Source organism: Bombus flavifrons, chromosome 15 (genome assembly GCF_040668555.2).
Source record: "Bombus flavifrons isolate JBK064 chromosome 15, iyBomFlav1_principal, whole genome shotgun sequence".
NCBI classification, from domain to species: Eukaryota; Metazoa; Arthropoda; class Insecta; order Hymenoptera; family Apidae; genus Bombus; species Bombus flavifrons.
Genome location: NC_138456.1, coordinates 10,855,980 through 10,882,492, shown reverse-complemented (window position 1 = coordinate 10,882,492; position 26,513 = coordinate 10,855,980). Strand labels below are relative to the sequence as shown.

Here is a 26,513-nt window from a genome sequence, read left to right as displayed (position 1 = left end):
TCAAAGGACATTTTTCGACGGATTACCAAAAAGTAACGCAACATTCGCAGTAAAGACTTTTAGATATCCTAATTTTCTCTTCTTTCTTTCTTACGATTTAACGAAAACGATATATCGAGATACTTCTTCCTGCGTATCTCTATAACGACAGCAACGATTGCTGCGTCTCGTAGATTCACGATATACGATATACGTCGAGTCCCCGCTTATATCTTGCAGCTGTTGTTTATCCCTTAGCTTGCAATTATAAGGGGCGATAAGAATAATATCCTATTTCCTTTCACCTTTGCCGTACTACCATCTTTTTATTTTAAACCTTTTCTTAACGATGTGAACCATAACGAGCCGATCGTTGCGATGCATCGGGTAACGATAACGGAAAATCGCGAAAATTACCGCACTCCGAATACAAATTTGTAGATACGACCGGAAACATTCATCGTCTAATATTTTCTTCTTTTGCGTATCACGATCTGTTTGGCTTATCATTCTATCCGGATTACAAACTACTAGTGTCCGTTCCCTTCGTTCCTCCGTGGTTTTCCTTTCGGTCGACACCAATATTTCCTACGACTTTTCAGTTCCAGCGACACACACGTACATATAGGAAAGGCAGAGCTTATATGCAGCTTTTCTTGTTTGGTCGGACTGTAGAAAACGGAAGGCAATCACTTGGGACTTTATCCGAGATTACTATGAAAGCGAGAAAGGGACGATCGCTTGAAAACCTCGAAGAGAAGGGGGGCCGAGCGAAAGAAAAAGTAAAAAGAAACGCGTTTTTCATAGCTGGAGAAACTATTCAATTACGCGGGATAAAATTCAAGATACTTTGTATATAAACGTTCGCTCGGTTTTATTCCTTCATTTGCCGATACGTAGGTTGGTTCATGTAGTTTTGTGTTTCTTTATCTATATCCGTTACGTCCCATTCGATCGCTATGCGGAAGTATACTACAGGGAAGAAGGAAACGATAAGAAAATAGCGAATAGGGTAGAGTATGGCGGGTGACGTGATAAAACATCGTAAGATAACGGTTCATGGAGAAAACTTCGACCAAAGGGTGGAAGACAAAGGAAACAGATGGTGAAAATTAGAGCCGCGCGGTACGCAAACTTTGTTTTCTTTAGTCGAATTCGATGGACACGAAAGCAACGCGCCGTAACCAAATATAACATCCCCCTGACGGGATTCACAAGCGCGTCAAGTTTCGTAAAGCCTGCGCTAATCGTATTTGGGAGCTGTTCAGCACGCCCGGAAACCAAGTTATACGGGAACGAAGCAACGAGTGTTTCGCGCTGCTTCCAATTCTATACATTCGTACTTATGCACGTGCTCTCGTTTAATCACAGACACGGTCAAGGCGAGAAAACGTGCGTGCCCTCGCATCACGTCGCTCGTTAATCCTCCTAATTGAACTCGACGTTTCATTTCGTTCGATTCCTTTTACTTTTAGCATAGTAGAATCGCAGAGGAAAAATACGAGAAGTACAGTTTCCTTGATCTTTTGGTTTTCATGATTATTTTATGGTAGTTCAAAGGTAGTATTTTAATGTGACGCACGATAACGATAAGGATAAGGATAACGATAACGATAACGTGGTGTTTCGTGCGAAAGTTTGATACCATGAAAATGAAATATATATACGCGTAGAAAAAGAAAATGAAGAGAACTCCATTGTGCCAATACTTTCTGTAGCCGCAGCACGGACAGCTTTTGAATTTAACCCATTGAATTTAATTTATGAGTCACTGGCGATAAAATGTCGCACGTCCCTCGAACCGTCGAGGTTTAATTTTTCTCGGTTTCGGTCGACCGAAAGAGGCGATAAGAAAAACGCCAAAGAGCAATGGATATATCACAAGCATCGCTTGTTCAAACGTTTAAATAGCTATTCGCACTTTCGATAGGCGATGCTAATTCTCGTAACCCTCGCATTTCCATGGCGTTTCGATAATTCTCCCCTTTCGGTAGGCGACCGTCTTTTGCGGAAACGGCTCGATGAATGGATGAAACTGATCGAATCCGATCCCTTCGCCAGAAAACTAATTACGTTCGTAAAGCCATTAATATTCCCGGGGCATATTAATCCATAAAGGAAGTCACGATCAGGTTGGATGTCCGATCTAATCCGTCGAAGAGCGACGAACCTTGTTTGTCGTGGCTACTCGATCGATCGGAATTACGCGAGGCAATCGTAACAACGAACGTGTATTACGTTCTGTCGAACAGATATGGCAAACGGATATCGTAAAAATACCAGTCAGGGATGTTGATATTCGCGCCAACTCCGTTGCAGTTGTTCGTCGGAGAGCTGTTCTGTTCGAAAATATTTATAAAAAGGTCTGGCATGTATCTGTCGGGCCAGTCATAACATCCGCGAGATTAAACGATATTCGTACGAAATTCTATTTCCGAGTTCCTCCAATTTCAAATTTATGACTCCGTGAGTCGAATACGTCTGCTCTCCGCCTGCTGCAACGGAGCACGTATACGCGCTGCCCTATCGCTTACCTTTCAAATTATTCTGACTGGCAACCCCCTACCAAGCCACGGCAAAATTCACGATAATTGCCGCGTCACAGTCGATCGTAAGCTAAGCAAGACTGTCAGGAAGACTGACATCCACTGCGTACCTACTTTCGTTATGGAATAACATCGATGCTCTCGTCACCATTGCAGTCTCTGTTGCGTCTATATTACTCCAAACTACATTATGTCGGATATCTATCGTACTCTGCAACCGTTGTCGATATTCTACAACTGTAAGCCCATGCTGTCTTAGCACGTTCGCGAATAGTCTCACGAAGGGTCTCGTCGATCTTAGGACGTTTATTTAGTCGTTCGATAAGCTCCAAATTATATTTTGCAAAGTAGATCCGCTCTTAACGCAATATTCGTGCATCGTTTATACTTATATTGTGTGTTTATCACTATAGTAGCAGCATTTTTCTTTTTTTTTTTTTTAGATTAACCAACTAACAGTTATTATTTTTACCTTATCTCGCGTGTACGCTTTGTAAAGTAAGAAAAATGTATTTCTAGCAATACAAATGTGTACATTAGTTACACCTCTGTATCACCTTCTTATACGCATACATCGTTACGATCGGTCGTTAATCGCGTAATGCTCGCGTGAGAATGGACCTTGCCGAAATTCTCGGTGAAAATGAGGGGTTTAGATCCCAATGTTTAGCAGTGTGTGTGTGTGTGTGTGTGTGTGTGTGTGCGGCATCGGATATTGATTGAATGGGATGCCATGGGAGGTGTGCGGCAAGAAGGAATAAAACGTTGGAGGGAGAGAAGGAGAGCCGGTGACTGTCAGAAGGGAGAGCGACAAAAGGGACGAAGGATGGATGATACTTTGCTCGTTGGTCGCTAATCATCGTCGTTTCCATTCAAAAATCAAAAGCTCGTGCTAAACAATCTTTTAAAAGTGGAAGAACAACGTGGAACAATTTTTGCCAATTACATTTCCTTCTTATCTCACGATCGACTAACTCGATTTTCTTCAACCCGTACTATTTCTGGCTACAAACAGAGTATAACGTCGCTTAAGTTTCTTCGATATCGTAATTTTGACGGGAAAGCAAGAAGAGAGACGATGAAAGAGTCGTAATGATCCAGCGATCGAATATTTGCTCGATCAATTAATTCGTTTTCTCTGGTTAACAAGTTAAAGATACGTACTTGCGGTGTACGTCAAACCGACGTCGACGAACTTGAAAATTCGTACGACAAGCTTTCGCTGTAACAGCATCCTAAGGCAATTTCGCTTGTCCCGTGGTAGGGGCGGTTGGTTGAAACGTCGAATCGAGGGTGAATCTCGAGGGTGAGTCATCGGTGGAACCCCGCGGAAAACTGGGAAACTTTCTTCTTTCGGAATGTCTTGAGGGGCAAAGCAAGAGAGCGATGAGTCATCGAGACGAACCGGATCGCGTCGATTCGATTTGTCATGACAAAGCGTTCCACCCATTCGGATGTAATAGGGTGAGGTTAGGTTCGAGAAAGAGGGCGATGCAATTATTACTCGGTCTTCTATGTTAGTTCAGAAAGAAAATTTCGATGTTCGTTGGTACTCGTTTTCTCGAATCGAAGGCTCCGATTTCATCCGGTTTCGCGTGGAGCCAAGGAGAAAAAGAATCGCGGTCCTCCGAGCTCCGGTCGACCTCGTTCTATCGATTTACCGGGGAAAGCCGAGCAGAAGCGACGCGAAGAAACATTCCGGGCAGCTGCGTTTCCCGTACCGTTGCGGAAGCACCTGCACCCAACGATTTTAGCCCGTTTATCGTTTCGTCTTCGGAACTAGAGCCGATGCTAAAAATCTCTCCTCCAAGCATTCGTTGCGCGTACACCGGAAGTCGAGTGCGTACACTCCCGTTCATAAATTATTACGCCGCTCCACCTACGATCGGTCGCCCCAGATTTCGACGAACCTTTGCTTTTTTAGGTTGATCGATCGATGTTTTGGATTCCGTAAGATAACAGTCGCGAATGTGCAACAAAAGTTGGCCAAAACCAATTGGAAAAGCTATAAAATAATCACAGAAGCTGGCTACACGATGTTCTAGTCTATATTTCATTGAAAAAATATGAATTCGATGGACGATTCCGATTGATACCGAGTCTGAGAAGTTTGACCAAAAATGAAACTCGATTACACGTACAATCGGTAATATTATCATATCCTAGCATCGAATATATTAATTTCTGTACGGTTTATCGTTTCAAACGACGTAGTAACACTGAGAACAATAAATTTGTACCAATTTCTCAAAAGTATTATCTCTTCTTCGGTCTCTAACATACTTATGAATGGGGTTGTACGCACCAAAACCTGAACGTAATTTCAACATCGGTTCCGTTGAACCTTCCGATCTAGAAATAGCTCTGCTTGTAAAACACACTCGCTTTTCGTTCACAGATCCTCCTCTGTTGTATTCGTTTATCGTTCTATACCTCGTCGAATACATCTATAAAACATCTATAAAACGTCGAATACATCTCCCTTCTTTTTTCTAGCTCGGTTCTCGTACTATTTATCGTCGTATGCCTCTCGAACGTTCGCTGTGATTGATCTCGGAAAATCAATCGCCGATGGATACGCGCGTTCAAAGAAAATTCATCTCGGCTGCGTATGAAACGCGTTGTTACGAGGGCGTAGATGAACGCGTATTATGGCTATATCGACAGAGAGTAACGAATGACACGCAGGAAATCAAGTTTTTCGAAGCCGCGAGACAAGGATGGCAACATTTACGCTAGGCACGAAGCATTGAAACGTAGACGTTTCGATAGAAAATCGATTTCCGGTTGAGGTTCGTGCGGATCGCGCCAGCAACACGCTCGCTTCGTCCTGTTCGTTGTTTCTTTGTTGCGACCGAGCATCGATCGGTGCCGCAATCGAACGTGCTTTAGAAATTTCCGCGTAAAGTAAACTCGTGACCAACTTGCAACTCCATACTCCATACTCCATACTCCGTACTCCATACTCCGTACTCCGTACTCCATACTCCGTACTCGTCTACAGGAAGGATTTCGTATTCGAGGAAGCGCCGTCGCGTTGTCGTTGTCGTCGTGTTCTCGACGACGAACAACGTCGTTGTCGGCTATGGAGTCAGCGAACGTGACGCCGTTTCCCTGTTATTCGCTTCGCTGCGTTAAATTCGAAGTGCATGCTTAATTTAAGACACCGGAGAGAGAATGCGGGAATATCGACGTTCTTCGAAGAAAAACATACGGTGCCAGCCGCTTTCTTCTATTTCTGAACACATCTTTCGAAATTCGCTGTTAGATTAGATTTCATTTCCCCGATATTTTACCCTCATCTGCTTTCAAAGTAATTACGACAACGAACAAAATATCGTTATCGCGTTATATTTATGTATATTCGTATTTTTACCAATATAATTAAACGCCTGGAACTTAGATAGAAAATTGTTTTATTTATTAGATATCGCAAAGGATACTACACTTTGGATACTTAACGCGTTTTTCCACATTATATAGCTCTGTAGTTTCTGGCTATTTACTTATTTATTTAAATTTCTCATAAACGTATACAAATCTGCGGCTTAATTATGTGACAGTAACGGAGAACAATACGGGAAAAAAACGCTATAGGCAGCCTAGGACCATTTCATTCAACGTCTGAGCTTTTTGTATGAAATCGATGAAATAGTGGCGAGAGGGGAACCGTAGATTTCCGATAACGATCGTGGTTGCTTCGTACGATAATAGACGCGTCGACGATTACGATTACGATGCATCGTCGACCTCGGCTTTCCTCAGCCGTCTCGTGAATCCAGCCCAGCAACGTAATTCGGCAGGAATTTACGGTCGCGCGAGCGTCTATAGCCTATAGTTTATATCGTGCCATGCGTATCCAGCTATTTCGGTGCTATTTCAAATAAAACGAAAGCAAAAACGGAGCTGCATATGGAAATTGCCGGTGTACACGATGCGTAACCAGAGATATCACCCTTCGTACGTAAATAGCCAAGTTACTGCCAACTATCGTAGTATATTTCGTACTTGACCTTTTTGAAAGGTCTGACGTGCACGACAGGGTGAAACGCACGCGAAATACCTGTATCGAGTTTTGTTTTTTACACTTCGTTTCGTACTTTCAGCGGTGAGTGTTTCGCGATTAAATCGAACGTGAAGGTGACAAAAAATCGATCGTCGATCGCCATTTCGTGCTTTCCACTATCCAACAAGCGTCCTCTGTCTACGTATATGTAGTCAAAAGATCGCGTTCGTGTTCGATGACGATGATTCGAAAGAGTACATTACGAAGTTCGCGCAGATAACGAGATAAAAAGGAGAAAGAAATACCGTTCGTTCGATATGAATGGGTTAATTTGGACGCTAGATCTACGTTCGCGAAAGTCAGCGGAGTCTCTTTTTAGTCTTCGTGAAAAACCACCGAGAGAAATCGTGATTTGAATATAGGGCGAAATTTTACAGAGAGCAAATGTTCCCTGGCAACGATCCAACACGATTTTCGCTGAAATATTACCATCTTCGACTCGTCGCGCGTTTCTTCTAATCCTCTCATTTTATCGCTTTCTCTCGAGAGAGGCAGACAGAAAGAGAATTAGAAGAGCATCGCGAACACGAGCAAAGACGAGAACGCAAACTGGTAATAGAGAAAACGAATGCAAACACAAGCAGAAATACGAACGGTTCAGGGGATGTTGAAACGCGAGATCGGTTGACGTCGATAATTGAGGTGTCGATGCCTCTGACTGGTGCAAGCGCACGCTGTAGGCAACAGTGGTGAGCTAGCCATTGGCAGCCTGCCAGCTACTCCTCCTGCCATCGATGCCTTCGGTGTTGACCGACAAACAAAAGGGACCTCGATGCATTGTCCTCGACGAGACCGAATGCAGGTCGAGGATTCATCCAACGACCGGCTCTCTCGTTCTCGGCTGATATTGCATTCCGTAAAGGACGATCGGCGTGCTTGCCGCTGTTCGTCCCAATACCTTGCTGCCTCGTAACGAACTTTCCTCTCCTTGTCTCCGCATCGCGCGTGTTCACGCGCAACAATTTCAGCGAAAAAGAAGTATTTTTTCGAATCGTGCCTAGATACAATCGAGGATGAGATTTGTGTTAGCTTTAAACCAGCTTCTCTTAAAGGCCAAACTCGTCCGATCCTGGCAAACGATCGCCAGTCTCCCGATATCTCTGACAAAACGCGCACGGCGTCACGTTGATTAAAAATGAATGAAGTCATTCGTATCCCCGACGTTCAGGGCAGGTCGGGCAGATGGAGGATAGGCCGAGTAGAATTGGTGGGAAGAGCGGAGACCGATCGAAAGGCAGTTGATTGACGGGAGCATGAAACGGCAATCGCGGGCTAATGCCCTGCGAACACAGAGAACGGACCTTTCTCGCACGTTCTTCGCTATCTCGTCCTTCACCTATCGTTAACCTTAGTTTCGGTTCGATATTGTTTACGACTTTGGCCGACCGACGACGAAAAGAAACTCGACTAATTTGAATCGCAAAACAAGACGAGTCACGAGTTCAGAAAGCAAGAGCGGCAGAACGGACGAGGTCGAATCGGCTGCCAGGCGATATACGGAATATATAGGATTAATAGGGTGTTCCGGCTGTCCTCGCCGACACAGCCACGTAAGTAGCTGTCTCGGAATGTCGGAGACGTTCCGGAAACGGAAATAACGAGCTACAGCACGATGTAACGTTGGAACACGCGAGAACATGCTCGCCACGAGATAAACGACCTCTTCACATTGCTAACCGATGCAAATTAATTAAGAGAAACCACCCTTTGCTTGTTGACGGTGCTGCTAAAATATGTAGCGGAGAGAGTCGTGTCTGCCAACTACCTTACTGCCCGGAATTGCTCCAACGATGATATAATCCGCGCGATAGTTTAAACTTAAGACTCGCGCAAATTCTCAATGCAGGTAATGTTCGTTGTTTCGATATCTGCAAATGTCTGTGCGATTCCGTATTTTCCTAAATAGCTAATACCACGTTCGTACGCAAGATCGTAAATCATTACATTGAGTATCCAGAGGATCTTGAGCTCGTTAAGCTGCTCCACGTGGGCCTTACGGGAGATTCCTAATTTTCTACGCATCTCTATGCGGATGCAATTACGTATCCAGCAGTTGCATTAATCGCACTTGCTAATTTATTTGCCCGTCGATTAGACTTCCGTTGCGAATCGTTTCCTGTTCTTAAGAAAAATGTTGGAAATGCAGTGTGTAATTCACTGATACTTTCGCCCCATTTACGATCCGTTGTTATTAACAATCGCAATTATTTGTTCATTTTATACTATTGTATTTTTCTTTTCTATCAAAACGTGCCATCCATACATAAATAATAATAGTAGTAACAATAATAATAATAATAAGCAGAAATTTGTTCCTCGTTAAATATCATAATGGATAGAACTGGATACAAGAGACGTGACGAATATAACTATTTTCGAATAACAGTAGCTACAGAATGGATTAAATTCATCTATTCATATACTCTCGAAATTCAGCGAGGCAGAATAATCGATCGACGAATCGCTTTGTTCAACGGTGAAAACGACAATGGCTAATCGATTCGCGAGCGTGGCTGGAATCCATTCGTACGTTCGTTTATAGAAACTTGAAAGAACCTTTGGTTTCCATTTCAGATCCGCGTAGCGTTCAAAGCGCAACTCGTCGCTTAACTCGTCGCTTAACTCGACGAGCAGCACGACGGCGACGACGACGGTGACGGCGACAGCGACGACGGCGGTTCTTCTCCTCCGTTCGGTGAGTAGATCGATCGTTTTGACAGTTTAACCAATTACGTATGCGCAGTATCTCGCGAAAGTATTTCAACGCCGAGATACGACATCGCAAAAATATTTAAACAGCCAATTCCTCGTTATATCGATGAATCTCTATGTTCAGTGTGGTCATCCCTCAACACTTATCGTACGTTCAAGATGGTTGTTCGTGCCGTATATTAATTCTTTACACGGTGCACGAACGTTCGTCGTTTCTTGCTCGGAAACGATCGTCGAGAAACACAATCACTTTCTGCCAGTAGCCGCGCCAAATGGTACCGAAGAGCTGTAGTCGTGAAAATTTTGACAAACAGCCAGAATTCGTTTTGTCCGTCCTTCTCCCTGGAGGAAAGTCCATCTACGAGTTACACGGTTTTTCATTCTCGCTACACCGTGACTGAACGTTCGTTCGATTTTCCATTGCACTCACGACCATTCGTCTTGTCCAACTTCACCGCCGGACCATCGGTCCACGTTCCGTTCTTCCGTACCTGCTTTTCCCTCAGGGGAAACTTCTCTCACGTAATTAGAGGAAACACGTTAGTTGCCAATTTGTCAGAATTGGAGAAACAGAAATTTCGAAGGAAGGAAACGACGATGAAGCAACTGGAATAACAAAACGCAGGGAGAGAAATAGAGAAACGAATCTTATCGTAGGAAGAAGCGCGCTATCGATCATCGAAATTTCCAATTCCAGCTTGTTCGAATATCGTTGGCGACAAGTGGGTCAACCCTAGTGAGATTACGGTACGATCGTGCTTCTACGATAATAGATTCTCCCTTTCTGTCTTTGTTTCTCCTTCGACCTCGTATCAAACGGAAAATGAAAAGACTCGTTTCTTTCTGTTACGACACCGAGCCTCTTCAGAGTCCGTCTCCACGGTATCGCTTCCTTCTTTTGAATACCGTGGCAAAGCAAAAGATCAGGAGCAATATCCGACTAAAAAAGAATTTCTCTGCAAAGTAATCATCTCGGAAAAACGGCTTCTTTCGTCAAAGAAACGAAAAGAAACGACTTTACGAAGCTGAGCGTGCAAGAAAAAAGCCGATAGGGAGAGAAAGGAGGGAAAGAGAGAGGGAGATGTGGTCGTAAGAGCACTAGAATTACCACGCTACGCTGGTCCTCCTCTGTTTCGACCCTTTTGTACGACTCGCTACCGCGATTGTCGGTAAGCATTAAGCCGCTCGATCATTTTTCTTCTTCCCGCGCTTCGTCATTGTCGGTTTCACGATTGGGGAAGCATCGAGTTGTTCGCGGATAGACACGATGCGTAATTTTCTCCGCAACTTTTCGAACAATGCTCACACCCTACGCGTCAGTTTCCCCTTTCTCGTCTATTCTACGTTCAAACGATACCGTTTACGCGCAATGCGCGTTTAAGTCTTCGTCTCGGTCTTTGTACTTTTGCTACCCACCTTCTATCAAGAAGTATCCAATATCTTCTTAAACTGACTTTTTAATCGTTTCGAACGTTCTCCGATTCTTCCGATCGAGAAAGAAAGAAATGTGAAAATTTAGTTACGATCAGAGCAATGGCATATTGGTATTCTTTGGACATATCCTTTTGCCACTTGCATAGCTTGAACGGAAGATCACGATACTAGGTACAAACGAATCAACAGGCTTTGTATATACGTTGACGAGCAACAACTTTTGTGCGTGTGCCTCGTAGTATACTTAGGTGTATAACATAAGTAGATAGGTCCGGTCAGTTTCGCGGTTCGATCACTGCAGCGTCCGTGCGTCCTCGTTTTCTATCGTACGCTATACGTTCTGACGTATAGCGTACAAGACGGCAATTCGCTTGATTTATTTCACGCCATTGGACTATCCGATAATTCGATTTTCTTTTTACGTTTCAGGCGGCGCTGTCACCTCCGAAAATGCCACAGCTCCGCATCGATTGTTCCAAACTAACTCCTTCGAAACATTAAGACGCCTACACTAGAAACATAGCAGAATACTCGGTAAATATTTCAAATCGGATCGATATTCGACTTCACGCCCACCGGAAATTTCGATTCCCGAATCTGAAAGCGAAAAATTGCAAAATTATACGCGTGCAATTTTTCACGCGCGATATCCCGCCCTCGAGAGTTCGACGATGAACGAACGAAACGTCTCTCTTTCAGAACAAGATGTCAATGACGGGAAGCTTAATGGGTTACGAAAATAATAACGAGGTAAATCAAGCAAAGTGCAAAAAGCCATTAAAACCGCTTCCGATAGTGTCCAGCGTAAACTCCAGCGGTATCACGACTACCAACAAAGCGAAAAAGCCACGAAGGTCTGCTAGACGAAACTCTTGTATACGAGGTCACGTGAATAGTTTGTGGTCCGTCTGGTACGGCGTTTTGGCGGTCGCTTTTCAAGCTTACATCGGCTTGAGATACGCAAAAAGGTTTGCCGGTAAGTGAAATCGTCGTTTTTCGGATTGAAAGGGGAAACTTGGCTTTCCATGAAATTCACGGAAGAAATACAGTACGTAGTGCAGCAACGTACAGTGATTCGCGAAAATATTTCAACGCTTATGGAAATCTTTTGTACACGTGCACAATTTCAAGTTGACGTTCGCGGATTTTTTAAATTATTACGCTCCACGAAACACGATCCAAGCTTTGGTATATTTTAACGCGAAATTTCTGTTCCGTTTCGAACTTCACCAATATGATCACGATAGCCGTGTCCAGTTACAATATCGATTAAGTTCCAAATAGTTTGCTGTAACGCGAGTAATATATTCACGAAAGTTTCTCGTCATAATGTTCAAATATAGTAGAATTTTGATTATCGGAATTAATCATGACACGTACTGTTCGGACAATCAAATAACTTTATTTTATTTTCGAACGAGAGAAACGCACCATCTCTAAATTTTCTAACTTTGCTACACTTTCGCGAGACATCGTATACCTTCGACGTGACAGGTTGGTTGGTTATATTTGCAGCATATTTATCGTTACCTTGGCCGGCGGACGCTCCACCGCCGAAGGTGGAGTTATACGCGTGTCTGGTGCTAGCCGGAGCCGGGGTTGTCCTACTGCCGGTTCTGCTTGGCGCGGCCTTCCTGAAGCTAGGCAACCTGGCGAACGATGGAGTGAAGCTCGGTCGTCATTTGAGCGCCTGTTCACGCGACCCGCCTTCATCCTTACTTACCAACAATCCTGACCACAGTGAGTATACATGCCATGTATTTTTCATCCCGGTTTACGTCCTCTTCTCCATCAAATATCCAAGCTGAGATGTTTCGCTCGACAAAGCATAGAAAGCAGAACCATTTGTAGCTACACAATTCCCGTGCTGTCGATTCGCAGGTTTGGCGAATAATTTATGGCGACACGGAGGTCCCACGGCTGCTTTCGTACACCTTTGCACAGCCATGTGCTTCCTGCTGCCCTCGCTGCTCATGGAGGCTAGATTGATACACGCTGGATTTCTGCCAAAAGGTAACGACCGACACCTCCTATCGCTGTTTCTCTTCGTGTTCCGCAATTACGGTGACGCGTGTTTTGAATGGTTTCGCTTTTCATTAGCAACGTGATTAATTTTTGTGGACAGTTATACGATTCGAACGATATTTCAGGATAACCATGATAACGTGTTGTCTCTCCTGTTTTACGTGGAAGAAGGCAACGATACTTTTCACAAGTACCATTTTTTTCGAACACGCGTTTCTTCCTGGTTGAATATGCTCTACTACCTTGCAGTTCCAATAATCTAAGAGAAACTAATTAAAAGTCTATCCGAAGCTACATTAGCTTCACGCGTATCTTCGTTCAGGCTGATCTCATCGGTAATTGCTTAACTGTGAATCTTCCAGCTTAAAGCTATCACTCGCGTGTGCCTTCGTTTTCATTGATTTGAAACATTTCAATCGAGTCGATGACGATCAATGAATCGCGCTTCGGATTCAGATCGCTATCGTTATGGGGTAAAGCGATTCGCGCATGGAGAAAGGGGCGTTTGGAATGTAACGGGGCAACTTCGTCCTGACTACGTTCTGGTTCGTGTATTGATCGGCCAGGTGTGTGCACACAGCTAGCTACAGGATTTCTCGTTCCTCGAATCCTTCCACCTTGGGCCACTTAACCAAGGAAAGAAAAAATATACCATTTTTTTAGGACGAATCAATTCTCAACCCTTGTAAACGGTATTCTTCGACCTCGTTAAAAAAAGCCATCTTATACTCGATGATTTCATACTGCGAGATATTCGAATTCCTCTCTTCTTTTTCTGGCGCTATCGTAATGCCGGCTACGGGATCTATTCACGCGATCCGTGATCAAAAACACGAAACCACAGGGCGGAACTGGCTAATGATTAACACGAAATTATCAGATTGCGCGCATGTATGTATGTAAATTCGTATCTTTACGTACGTAATTGAAGAAATAAAATCTAAGCGGGCGTTTCTTTGGTTTCGTGAGACAGATAATATTTTGCGGAACGGATTAAAAACACGTGTGGTTGCCTGGATGCATCGTACACGCCATCTCTCAATTTCTGTCTATTGTTTATTATAATTTTACGACTCGCGTAAAGCATTCGCGCGTTCGATCAACGTCCGTCAAACTCGTGAACTATAACCGAAGCGATTCGTTGTAGAGATTGCCAAATGGAGCGCAATGCGGATACCAGCTCGATTAATCCTATTTAATCGATAACCCGATGCTTCCTATTTTCCAGAAACAATATGGCGTACGGACCTCGATTGGCTAGTGACTCACCGGGATCGTCTGGTTGTATCCAGTTTCATGAATCCAAACGTGAATCTCAGCATCCTAACGGGCTTCATAACTCCTCAGCCTTTCGTCACCTTAGCGCCAGACGAAGAATCCGATAATATAGCCAACGACATCGTCACGACGAAATTGGAATTGACCGACGTTATTAATAAATCAGCAGCAATGGAATTTCGACCGCGCGACAGCACGAACGAACATCTTGGTCAGTTTCGTACACCAGCGAGTACCAATCTACCCGTATCCAATGCAAGAGTTTCAAGCGTTAGCACTACTTTACCAACCAACAAGATTACGATGCCCATGACGCAAAAGATTATTAACGATACGACAAAAACACCGTCCATAGTCAATGGGGCATCGAAACTAAATTCCACGAGACTGACATCAGCAGCTTCTCCGATTACAACAACAGCAACGACCAGTACAAATATGGCAGAAACAACTACGGCAACGATAACAACGACAACGACGACGACAACAACGAGAAGCGTTAAAGCGCCTGCAAGCTCGGACGAAGCGGCAGCGGTTACAGCTGCGACTACGACCGCAACCGCAGTTCCAACCGCTGCTACAGCTGTAACAACAACGTTACCGTCGACGTTATCTTCAACGTCTAGCTCGATGAAGTATGGCAATACCGTTAGAAGACCTACCGCCGCGAAGTCGATTATTAGAAGCAATAATTCGAGGAGTAAATTGAAAACGAAGAACACGGGGAAATCATCGACGACTGTTCGACCCGGTAAGAACGTTGGGAATATGACAGCGCAGAGTATGTCGTTGACGATGAATAGTTTGGCTGATTTGGATCATCCGGAGAAGCTGAATCTTGAGTTTCAAGCGGGTAAGTTAAAATCGAATCTCGAGTTGTTTTCTCTTTCTCCGATTTGTCGTAATCTTCCTTCTTGTATCTCCATTAGCTGAATCATACGGACCTATTACTCTCGAGTACTTGAATTACGCCATCGCTCTCGGAGTGTATTCTGTGAGATACCCAGCGGTGTTCTGGTCGTGCAATAAACCGTTGGCCACGATTTTTAGTTTCCAGTTGATCGTCAATTCCGCCCAGAGTTTATTAGCCTATATTGGAATGTCTGTACTTTACAAGGTAAGGCACACTCTCGTAATAAATTCCCTTATAAAAATAAAAAATAACGGAAGAATTAAAATTTGTAACATCTTCAGGTTCAAGTGATGGGACCCTTGAAGGTGCTACCAGTTCTTCGACAACAGTATCGCACGATATCGACTACCAGCAGCATATCAACGATCTTCGGGGACTCTTACTTCTTACTAAATCCACACGTTACCCTCGTCTTGTTTGCTCTTTCCTCCCTCCTGGTGCTCTGTTCTAGCATGGTGATGTATTTCTACGCTTACGGCAGGTAAGTCGCTTTCCATCCCCTCTGTTTTCTTTCATTCTGCCCTATTTCGTTCTTTAATGGAACTGCTTTTCGTCGTACGAAAGTTTCTTTAACTTCTTTGCGCTTCTGCACATACAGGTTTACGGCGTTTTTGAGCCAAGAACGAGAGCGTCGAATAATCTTGTCAAAGGAGAATAGAAGTGGCAATGGTTGGATATATTTCATTCACTGCACCGCTCTGTGCGTATTCCTGGCGATCGCGATCTGCAGCGCACCGTTGCTCTACGACTACAGCGTCGTATATCGTGGCAGTCTGGATGGTGCAATATTAGCTTGCGTCGTCGCTACTGTTCTGCACTTGTTCCTCTGGCTACTCTTATGGATCTTTCTCACGATAAAACAACGCTGGACATTCAAATTGCGAGTGACGATCGGTCGTGCTACCGTTAGGTCAGCCAGATCGGTGAAACTCGTAACTGACGTGGATCTATTGTCAGCTAGAGACGACGAGGACGGAACTAACGCGCCGTTACTGGTCGTTGGGAATGGTAGAACTTACACGATTGCCGACGCATCGCCGAAGAAAGCTATCATGAGCGTGATACAAAAGGCGGCTATTGAAAGGAAAGCACGCAGTCAAGGTAAAATAGCGCGCTATGGAGTAAGGCAATTATGCAGGAAGGCAATAAGCGCGCAAGAGCGTACGAGAAACTTTTTCGTATCTTTGAATACTCGTGAATATTTTGTGTTTTAATTTGGTCCAAAGTTGCAGCAATGTCGGCGATATACTTATACTACTGTTAAACTTTTTCTTTTAATAATTGTCTTCGAGTTAATTTTTATTATACTAGCGTACGAACAATACGTCGAGCTGACGAACAAACTATAGTCTTGTGTAACAGAACCGTTTATAGCACGACCTCTTTTTACTTTCCGCGGTATATTATCGTTTAAGATATTGTTGATATTGGCTGATATCGTTTCTAACTTGAAAGATAAACTTCAAACATTCTGTACCCGAAATTTGTTCGTAATTTTAATACCTCGTCTGTCTACTATAATCCTTTTTATCTTATTCCAATCGTAGGAAACGTCGATTCCGTAAACGGCGACTCAGCAGCCGACGACGAACAGATTTATTGGCTGAGACCAAAATTACGTCCATCGCCGACTAGATCGCCGAACGACGGAAACGTAGCGCCAACGACGGAAAAGGGCTGGCTGAATAAGAAATTGAAGCCCAAGGTCACCTTTAACGACCTGCCTAGTACGTCAGGCTCGCGGTAACTACCCTCCTCCCTCCTCTTGATGTCTTTCTGTATGTATCGTTGTGTCCGTGCCCGTGCTCATGCTCGTCTTCACTTTCATTTACTCTCTCTCCTTCCTGTAAACTAATATTTACTCGACATTCCTGTAGAGAATTCGCCCGATCGATCGTTCCAATTCGGTAATCAGTCCGTATCACGGAGAACTTGCCATCGCCTTTTTATCATAACCTGCGTTCCCTTTGTGGAATTCTCCTGCTTTGGCTACTATGTATTTTTATAATGTTTGTTGCTCTTACGATATTCAAGCGAGTAATTTCCTATCGATCTCCTCTTCTCACCTTGAATTCTTTTTCCACTTAATCGTACCGTGTTCGTATCTGGTGCTTACGTACACGCGCGTGTTGTCAATGTTATTAAATTGCGTGCTTTTAAAGTGTATCGAAATTCGTTAACTCTTTGAGATCATAATGTCATATTATTACACCTATTTCGTATCACGATGTAGCAGGAATTCTTTAAAAAAAAAAAAAAAAAAAACGTTACTAATATCATATGATACGCTATGTTATTACGTTATGAATATACGCTATGAATAAACGATATTTCATTTTCAATAAAATTCGCACCAAGTGTCAAATCTCGAAGAGTTAACGTCACGTATTGCTAGCACCTGTATTTATTCACTAAGCCTTATTGTCATTCGTTTTCGCTTTCACGAGATTGAATAAAATTTCTTACGTTTACGTCCAATATAGCATATGTGTCGCTAAAAACTATCAAAAAAGAGATACCACTTTATCCAATTCTCTCTTTTCCTGTCTTCCTTCCCTCCCTTTCTTCTTCTCTGTCTTTCTCCCCTTCCCCCATTATCTCTATTTTCCTCGTCTACCCTAACGGATAAGTATTCCTATGACCTCGTTGTAACGTATTACAACGTGGTGCGTGTGGATTGCAGCAATAAAGGAAAAGTCAGACGAGGCACCGGTGACGGGGGCCCTGAAGATGATGGAGATTATGCCACGTTACGAGAATTACCGCTGATCACGTCTCTGGACCCAGCGGATGATTCAACGTCCGAAGAGAACAAGGTATTCGATCATTTTCTGTCGCGAATCGTCCTTTCCCCATTAGATTTCATTCGCGATAAACGTTTCGTTAACTTGAAAATATTTTGCTCGAGTACCTTCCGACTCTTGTAACGTCGTTCATTTCCCCTTCGACGTTTAATTTAGTTTTCTTTTGCTTTGACAGTGGGAAAGGTGGCTGATATCTCGTAGGGACGTTATACCTAAGTTTGGCAACGTAAGGCGTACAAAAATATTTTTTTTTCTTCGTTCGTTTGTTTTCTCGTTTCGTGTTGACGCTTCGAAGTAATACTAACATTCTTTAACTGCGTGTGTTTGTTTTTTGGTTGCGTACTAACATACGTTATCATAGAATCGTATACACGAGGAAAATATTTGAAAAGCGATTTAACATCCCACAAATTTCTACGCAATTCGATCGCATCGGTAGTGCACGTTCGATCTTCTTACGCTTATCCTCCCATCCTTTCGAATTCTGCTCTGTCATCTCCAAACAGCAACCGTGCCAATTTTATATTGTACATATAAATGTATCTACGTAAAAAAAAGGTTCGAGAGATGTGTTTGCTAAGAATTGAAACACGTTTGTTTCTCTCCTCTTCTTCCTTCGCCTGATGGTCCTGTTTTTCTTTTTTTTTTTCTTTTTTTTACGTTCTCTCTTCGATTCGTATGATTTCCAATAAATTCATGAGACTCTTGCAGGCTTACTTTCTAATTGGCATTTCGCTTGGCAATTAATCGTTGATGAAACGTTTCAACAGCTGCTCGAGTGCGTGAACGACGACCAAGTGACATACTACGCGAGCGCAAATCGCGATCTACAACCTTCGGAAGGCGACCCCTCGCCCTTATTGACTCCAGACCCTTTGCCCGATCCCACTTCGGAACCACTTCCACTGCCACCTCCGACTCCGACTCCGACTCCAACTTGTGCACCGACTACCGAAGTTGTCACGGCGTTACTAACCACTAACACCCAGGTACTAACAACTCTTGTCGTTCACAATATACTTTTCTTCTAACAAACTACCAAATAAATACCAGACAGCAAAATGACAAATAAATAAATAAATAAATAACTGAATACAGAGAGCGAGATAAACGTCGATAAACTAAAATCTGTGGAAGCCCTGTTCCTTAAAGTGAAGGTAGGTGGTCGCGCATTGGTTTCAGGCAAACGGTGGTCAAACGCCGCGATGTCTGCGTCGAGGGGATTCAGGAATGCCACACGAAGAGTTAACACCTCGCTCGGATTCTTCAAATTCTCCGCCATTGGACGCCGTGGTGGGTGGTAGCAGCGGAGCTGGTTCGGTGACGGGTCACAGCAACGCGAGCAGCCACAGCGAAACGTCCTCGAGCGGCGTGCACAGTAACGCGAGCAACGCGAGTAACAGTAGTTGTCAAAGACGAGCAACGAGCGTGGACGACGTGAGCGGCAACTGCGATCAACGAGACGGCGAAGAATCACGCGATCAGTGGCGCAGCTGTTCCCTCCAGCGAGGGATTCAACCTCCATCCGCAACGGCCACCTTCTCACCGCCGAACAGTCGTCCAGGCACTAGTCAATCCTTCTCATCGCCGCAATACGCGAATCACGTGCCACTGTTCGCGAATATCAATGCAAATTCAACAGTAAACGCGAATATAAACGCGAGTGCGAACACGGGCGCCAACACGAACGTTAACGTGAACGATGTCAACGTCGTTGGACAAGGATGTCCAGCTGTGATTCTCGAGAATCCGAACGAGGCGACCGTGGTGATCCGGCGGAAACTCTCGAGGACGAAGCTGACGGAACCGCTGAACCCTAACGAGGAACCTTTCGGTCGTTCCACGAACATGAGGATGACATCGTTCACGGAGAGCAACGATATTCGCGTGCACGCAACGTCAGCCACTCTGCCGCATTATCCAACCCAGCCGGCGGTCACTTATCCACATTGCTCCACCATGCCTCTGCCACACGCCTCTCATAGTATGGCCGGATCTCATATGGGTGGATCTAGCGGAAGCTGCGGATCGGTGCCGAGGCACGCTTTCGTCCCTCCGCAAGTACACTCGTCGGTACCAGCCCATACTACTCTACCGTCCCATCACAACGGCGTCAGACTTCTTCACGGCATCACGCCCACACCGAACAACCCTTTCGTCAAGAGGTTCCCTCCTGTGCAGCTACACACGCAACCCTGGGCACTGCCAGGCCACCACACTTTCCCCCAAGCTTCGCAGGTTAATGGAAAATTGACCACTACCGCGCAGATCAGGCAGAGCGATCGCGACTCGGCTAATTTCTCGATGGCCAGCAGCGGAGACTCGGATACGTGTTTGCCTCATTAGACGTTGATCGTGTCTGCTAGATTCCAACCTCTTCGCTCTCGCTCCGCGCCGAGCAAACCCGATACGTTCTCACGATGCCGTTCCCGTCGTCATTCTCGACGATCACGTTCCTAGATCGCCTCGACGAAACGTTTCCCATCGAGACATTCGCGAGATGCTTCTTAGAAAAGAATCGTCGTTCTTCGCGAACGTACTTCGATGGGAAGCTTCTTTCAAACGTGTTTTGTTATCGAGGTTCGTGAAGGATTACCGTCGTGGATTTTTACCCTATCACTGATATCAGAAGTAACGTTATCACATATCATACCAGTCGATTACTCACAACATCCGACACTTACGGTTACATTGTGTTATTTTCGATACAGATGTCGTATGTCGAGATAATATTCTGCCCCGTTCTTCCATATCAATTATCTCTCCATATGCATGTACCAGTAAGAAATCATACACTTGTAGATACACTTTTATGGTCTGCCCGTTTTTTCAGCCCGTACAACGACTCGTTCGAATACGAACGAACGACTCGCAATACAAACATATCTTGCCAGCTGCTCACGAATCACCGCTCGTCAATCACGAACCATTATAATCGCACGTGAGACTATTTCGATCGCCAGACTGGAAGAAGTGACATTTTTTTACATTTTTTATTTTTCCATATAGCTTGGCGTGGTCATACACCATTTTATCGCTTTATTGCAACAAATAGCTGACAAAGACACTCGTGAAAATAATTTACGACTGCTTAAAATAACTTATATATATATATATATATATACTTATTATTACAAAAAAAAAAAAAAATGTTCTTTTATCATTATTCTGAAAGCTGAACGCGAAGCTTGCATTTCAAACGGAAAATCTTCACACGAGTTGTTTACCCTCGTGATATTCGAGACGGCACAATTTCGATCCCACGCGACGTAACAACGATACATCTTGACTAATACGATCAGCGAGTGAGCCCATCGGAGAGGACGTTGAAAAACGTACGATTACTGCCATTGTAATAAACATAATCGCAAGACTTTCTAAGATCTTCGTTATATCGAATATATAAATTAATTTCATCGACTGCCATGTTAATTCGTCCTGTTTAACGCTTGCGCTACGGCAATTCTTTTCTATTTCCGCGATTTTAAAATGGCGAAAAACGCGGCGAGACCATAGGAAATGATCTCGCGTGGAGACGCGCCCAATTTCATAATTAAGTAAAGACTTAAGGACCCAGATGCACGACGCACGAGTGAACGATATATATATATATATAATCCAGATAGTCGAATGAATTCGAGTTCGAGCATCTATCGTTAATCCAAGTACTTATGATATCGATTAACCAAAACTGCAAGTACGGGTTTCCTAACTTTCGATGAAGAAAAAGAAAAAAAAGAAAAAAGATCCGACGCTTTTTCGAAACAACATAGAAAACGATCAAGATAATAATGTGTGTAACGTATATTAATCAGTGCTTATCTATTACGATACTACAAATACTACGATACAGGAAACTTACATATACCAGACGCGTGTAAGTGATAATACGTTCTAAGCGAAGCTATTGGGAAATTGTTGTTGACGCAAATTCGGCAAAACGAACGGTATTTTTCGATTTAGGATCGATCTTTGCAATCTCCGATCAAATACACCGATAGTAATAAACTAGTGGCAAGAGAGAGGTGTGGTACTGAGAGCGTGCCTTGCTTGTTCGACGAAGCATACGTATAATAGGACGCGCAAGCTTTCTTCTTTCTTTCCACTCGCTCGTTCCAGAAGGTTTCCTTTAACATAGCCGCGCAACGTAGTCGGACGAGTTGCATAAAATTTAGCTTACCCAAGTAAATACGCTCTAGAAGAAAGATTGTTATTTTGAAATATCTTCCGATCGTTTTCGACGATATCGAGTCGGAAGAGGTGAGAAGAGTGCGTAGAACCGGTATATACGGTATTGCCACTAAATATCTGAACCACGGTGTATAATACCTTTCGTCCGAATTGTAACACGCGTTCTTTCTGCGTATGTTTCACGCACTTATCGCGAAAGCGTAAAATCCGATTCCTACGAATTTTAGATAAGTCTGTCAGAAGCTGAATCGATCGACAACGACTTTCGAGAGAACGAATTATCTACCTTTGTAACTTCATTTTTCACGATAAACTTTAGGATAATAAACTGGAAAAGATAACGTTTATACCGGCAGTTCGCATTTGAAGTTTACATACTTTTCGGTTTATGAGACTTGTCAGATATGGCTTTCGAAGGACTGAAATATTCACGAGCAGGATTAAGAATACCGATTTCGCCTGGTATCGCGTGTCGTATCGACATTAAGCTTTCTTTAAATCTCGTATATACCGTTGCGTACTCACACCTTTCTCGACTCGTTATTCGCAAATGTTAGTGTTAATATTTAGTTTACGTTCTGACATGCAAACAGAGCCAGTCGCTTTCGTCAAGCTTTCACTTTCGTGGATCGAAACGAGGGAACGAAGTTGCGAAAGACGGCTCTAATGGGCGACGCGTGAACTACTTTTTTATCATATCACGGACGTTAATGAATCACGGAGCGTACGAACATACTCGAATAATTTTTCTATTACGGAACAAAATCAACGGAAGGGAATACCATCTAATAGATATTTTCTTACTCTTTCCACGAACGAGTTACGACTTCCGTACGTAGAGAGTAGAAACGGGAATGTAACGTATAGCCGAGTAGAAAAAGCCAGTAGTAGTCGGCCAGATCACCGTCGATGAGGTTATTCGAATTAATTACGCGTGCGTACGAGTTTTTTGCGATGTTCGACGTACGTCTGGCCAGAAGGGATACAGCGAAGTCATAAATTATATTACGCGAGAACCTCTTCAATTTCACAGCCTTCGTTCGCGATAATTTATCAGCTAACGATATTAGCGATCTCGCAAGCTGCAAATCGTAGATTATACGTAGATATCATCCCTTTCACGATTTTACGTAAAACAGAATAATTAGATAACAGGATTTGCGATTTGTAAAATTCACTTGTAGAATTTTACGTTTGTTTGAATCTCAAACTCTCGATTGATTTTACGCTACGGCTTCGTTATATCTTTTTTGTCAAACGTTACCTTGCAAATATGTAGCACGTATCTATTCGAGCCTCGAAATCCTTGGTTATCTGGACGGACGTTAGACAGAAAATTCCTCTAATTTTTATACCTCGATAGGATCGAATAGATGAACCGTTTTTGCGAGTAAATTAGAAGATATCAGTCTATTCTTCTAGGATCAACGAAACGTCGAAATGGTTGCAGTCAAAGCTTTATGGTACCGACAGAAACGCAGACTCTTGAAAAAGCAATCTTAAATAATCCGCGGATGGTTGGTTTCTATGCGACAAATCTTCATTTTCTAAAGCATACGATCGATCGGAACGCAAACGACGGCTAAAGAGCAGCACGATTCTTCGACATCGCGATCGATTTGTAAAACGATAAAGCTTTCACTGTACTTGTATATTTTTTCAAACGACTTTCAATGCGCATAGGTTACACGCATTCTCTTGAACGCCAATTACGGTATCGACTTTTATACGAGACTTGCTTTCGTCTTTATTCGAAGCTAAAGATCGTCAACAACGCGATTTACAGATAAAAGAAGAAGAGAACACGACGACAGAGAATCGAGGTTGAAGCGAACGAGCATGTTTTTAATCATCCACATACGGAGGTAAATCCCTGAAATCTTTTCGTAAAAAGAAGGAAAAATACAAAAAAAAAAAAAAAGAGAAAAAAGAAATAAACGCTTTGTTACACCGATCGTACATATCACAGTGAAAGGACCACGCGTTGGTAACGACGAGACGTGAAAAATCTTTCGATTCGCTATACATTTCTGGATCGCCATCGATCAACGATCAGAAGAAGGAAATTTCAACTTCTGTAACGTCTTTTCTTCTCGACTTTCTAATATCAGGCCGATCCGTTCTTCAAAAACGATCGAGTTCGCGTTCGCATCGTATTAATCGAAATAAAAATACATCAAGCTAAGAACGACGACGACTCGCGTTGTCACGATCGAGAATTACCGTTGTCATTGTCATCGTTGTCGTCATTATCGTTTCCATCGTTGTTATCAGCAGCAGCAAGAATATCGAGAGCAAAGAGCAGCCGAACGTACCTCGGAGAATCGTGAAAAAGCTCCGATCTGATACGGACGCTGCTGTTTGCAGAAATATTTTTTTACCGTTTAGCGTCAGTCAGCGACCTCATCTGTTCGTTTTAGATCCGGCTAGACCTCTCGAACGCGGATACCTACACGAAACGGATCGATTCCGCGTTCCACGTGCTACCCACACCCCAAAAGAACGTTAAAGACGAAAAGGAAAAGAAAGAAACGTAGTTTCGGGGCAATTTCCGAGCTTACCCGCGAGAATTGTATCCGAAGCGCGCGTAACAGCACGACGCATAGAGAGTAAACGAGAAGGAAAAAGGAAGAAGAGGAAAAAAGAAAAGAGAGAAAACTAGAGACAGGGGAAGAAAAAGGTTGCGTATTTGTTGCGCGTACGAATTTCCGTGCCTATGTCTGTGCGCGCACGTTCAATTCGTTCGCCCTCCAACTAATTCCTCTCGAAGCTGTAAATAATTAAGGATCGAGTCAAACTTGCGGGTGAAACGAGAGAAAGGAGCGAGAATGAACGACGAAGGGGAAGAATTAATGCAACAAAAAAAAAAAAAAAAGAAAAGAAGAAAAGAGAAAAAAATTTAACAGATATGTACGAATAATTGTATAAAGACTGATTAGAGTTATCTTGGTATTTATTCTAATTCACAGTTAAACGCTATCGCTTTGCGCGCTCTCGAATACTCACGGAGCACGACACCAAAAGTATTCCCTGGCTCAGATTCCATTTTTCTCTTGTTCTTTGACATCTGTCTGCGATTACTCGGTCGCGTTTCCCGTTTCCATTCGTTCTTCCATTTGGCATTTCGCGCGCGCGAATTGCCACGAAACGTCGAGTCCTATTAGTCGCCAAACAATCACAGCGGTGCTCGCTTAAATTTCAATAAACTAGGATTTTGTATCGCAATTCTCGCGCAAGCAGTAGCAACTTTGCTTTACGAATATTGTCGAGACGAGCGAATAGAATTTCGCTGTCGTTGTCGATACGCGTGATTTCCATTTTTAGTTGCATATCGAAGCTTTCCTTAAAACGTTCCACGTCTTATCGCTTGTTGAGACAAGAGTGAGATTTGCACGATGATATCGCAGAACCGCGGCAGAGTTAAGCGAGCATTACTGGACCAGCAGCAACCACGAAACGCCAATCGATCGTTCGATGAATCGATCCAACGATTCTTGGTTTTCGTGTCTTTTATCAATCGATAATTCGATGCTCTGTTTGAAAATAGAACGGGTCATATACTCGTATCGGCCTATGAAACATTTTCGTCGTACAGACTGGAGAACGCGAAAAGCGAAACGGAAAAATGAAGAGAAAGGATAGAAGGAATAAGGGGAAACGAAAATCAACGATCGACGATCACGATCCGCGGTATTTCGATGATTTTTGTTTCGTAACGTTAACGCGTAATTCATCCGTATTCAAGGGAAGAGCCATCGGATTATACAAAACGCGTGCGAACAGAGCAAAGAGAAAAAGAAAAATGGTACGCGCGATTATAACAGCGACGCTACTATCATCACATCGTATCAATATTATCCGATGCATCGTATAAACAAGTAAACTAGATGTAAACTTTGTATATTCATTTACCAAGAGAATAAAGATAAATTATTCGACGTACATACACGAGCGAGCTGTTTTATTCCCGAAAATTCTTGTCGATTTCCCCGTTTCGTTATCCACGCTGGTTTCTAAACGAATAAATAAAGCAAATATTCTCTATCCGGCCCTTTCCTCCGTTCCTTTCTCCGCTATTCGCAAGCGCGCACGAATATATCTATTACGAATAGCGTAAACAAGGAAGCGTTCGATAATTGCACGAAAATCGAGAGGCAATTTTTGTAAATTACAAACGCGAAAGAGACAGTTTGACTAGACTAACCGAGACTTTTAACTCAAAGCTCAAAATTCTCTATTTTTCACTCGCGATCGACGAAACTTTTACCAATACGTTTGTTACATTTTTCTAATTAAAACGAAACTAAACGCGTTACGATTTGGGGCGTATTCGTTTAATAAACGACAATTAAATACATATCGGTAAATCGAGTATAATTTAATTTACATCGTGTTTGGTCTCGTCTTAATCGGAAAGATCTCGTTAGTAGGCGCTCGATATTCAAAATTCCAAAAATAAAAAGAGTTTCGCTTTCCACGATTCCATCGTATTACGTTATTGAATCGCGGCGGGTGATCGCGTTGCGTCGGGCAAACCTTCATCCCCCGTAACGACCGTGCAATTA

General features: G+C 43.3%; 1 protein-coding gene across 1 annotated transcript in view; it reads left to right on the top strand.

Moving 5' to 3' along the window:
• tinc (transmembrane protein tincar) overlaps positions 1-23,886 on the top strand; it is a 36,481-nt gene extending 12,595 nt beyond the window's left edge. The window contains exons 2-15 of the mRNA XM_069129045.1: positions 9,166-9,286; positions 11,167-11,271; positions 11,437-11,713; positions 12,253-12,477; positions 12,619-12,750; positions 13,991-14,893; positions 14,970-15,157; positions 15,235-15,434; positions 15,552-16,054; positions 16,501-16,696; positions 17,637-17,769; positions 17,933-17,983; positions 18,528-18,746; positions 18,940-23,886. Coding sequence (XP_068985146.1) covers positions 11,443-11,713; positions 12,253-12,477; positions 12,619-12,750; positions 13,991-14,893; positions 14,970-15,157; positions 15,235-15,434; positions 15,552-16,054; positions 16,501-16,696; positions 17,637-17,769; positions 17,933-17,983; positions 18,528-18,746; positions 18,940-20,103 — 4,185 coding nt within the window. The 5' untranslated portion in view covers positions 9,166-9,286; positions 11,167-11,271; positions 11,437-11,442 and the 3' untranslated portion in view covers positions 20,104-23,886. The remainder of the gene's footprint in view (positions 1-9,165; positions 9,287-11,166; positions 11,272-11,436; positions 11,714-12,252; positions 12,478-12,618; positions 12,751-13,990; positions 14,894-14,969; positions 15,158-15,234; positions 15,435-15,551; positions 16,055-16,500; positions 16,697-17,636; positions 17,770-17,932; positions 17,984-18,527; positions 18,747-18,939) is intronic.
• The last annotated feature ends 2,627 nt before the right edge of the window (positions 23,887-26,513 follow it).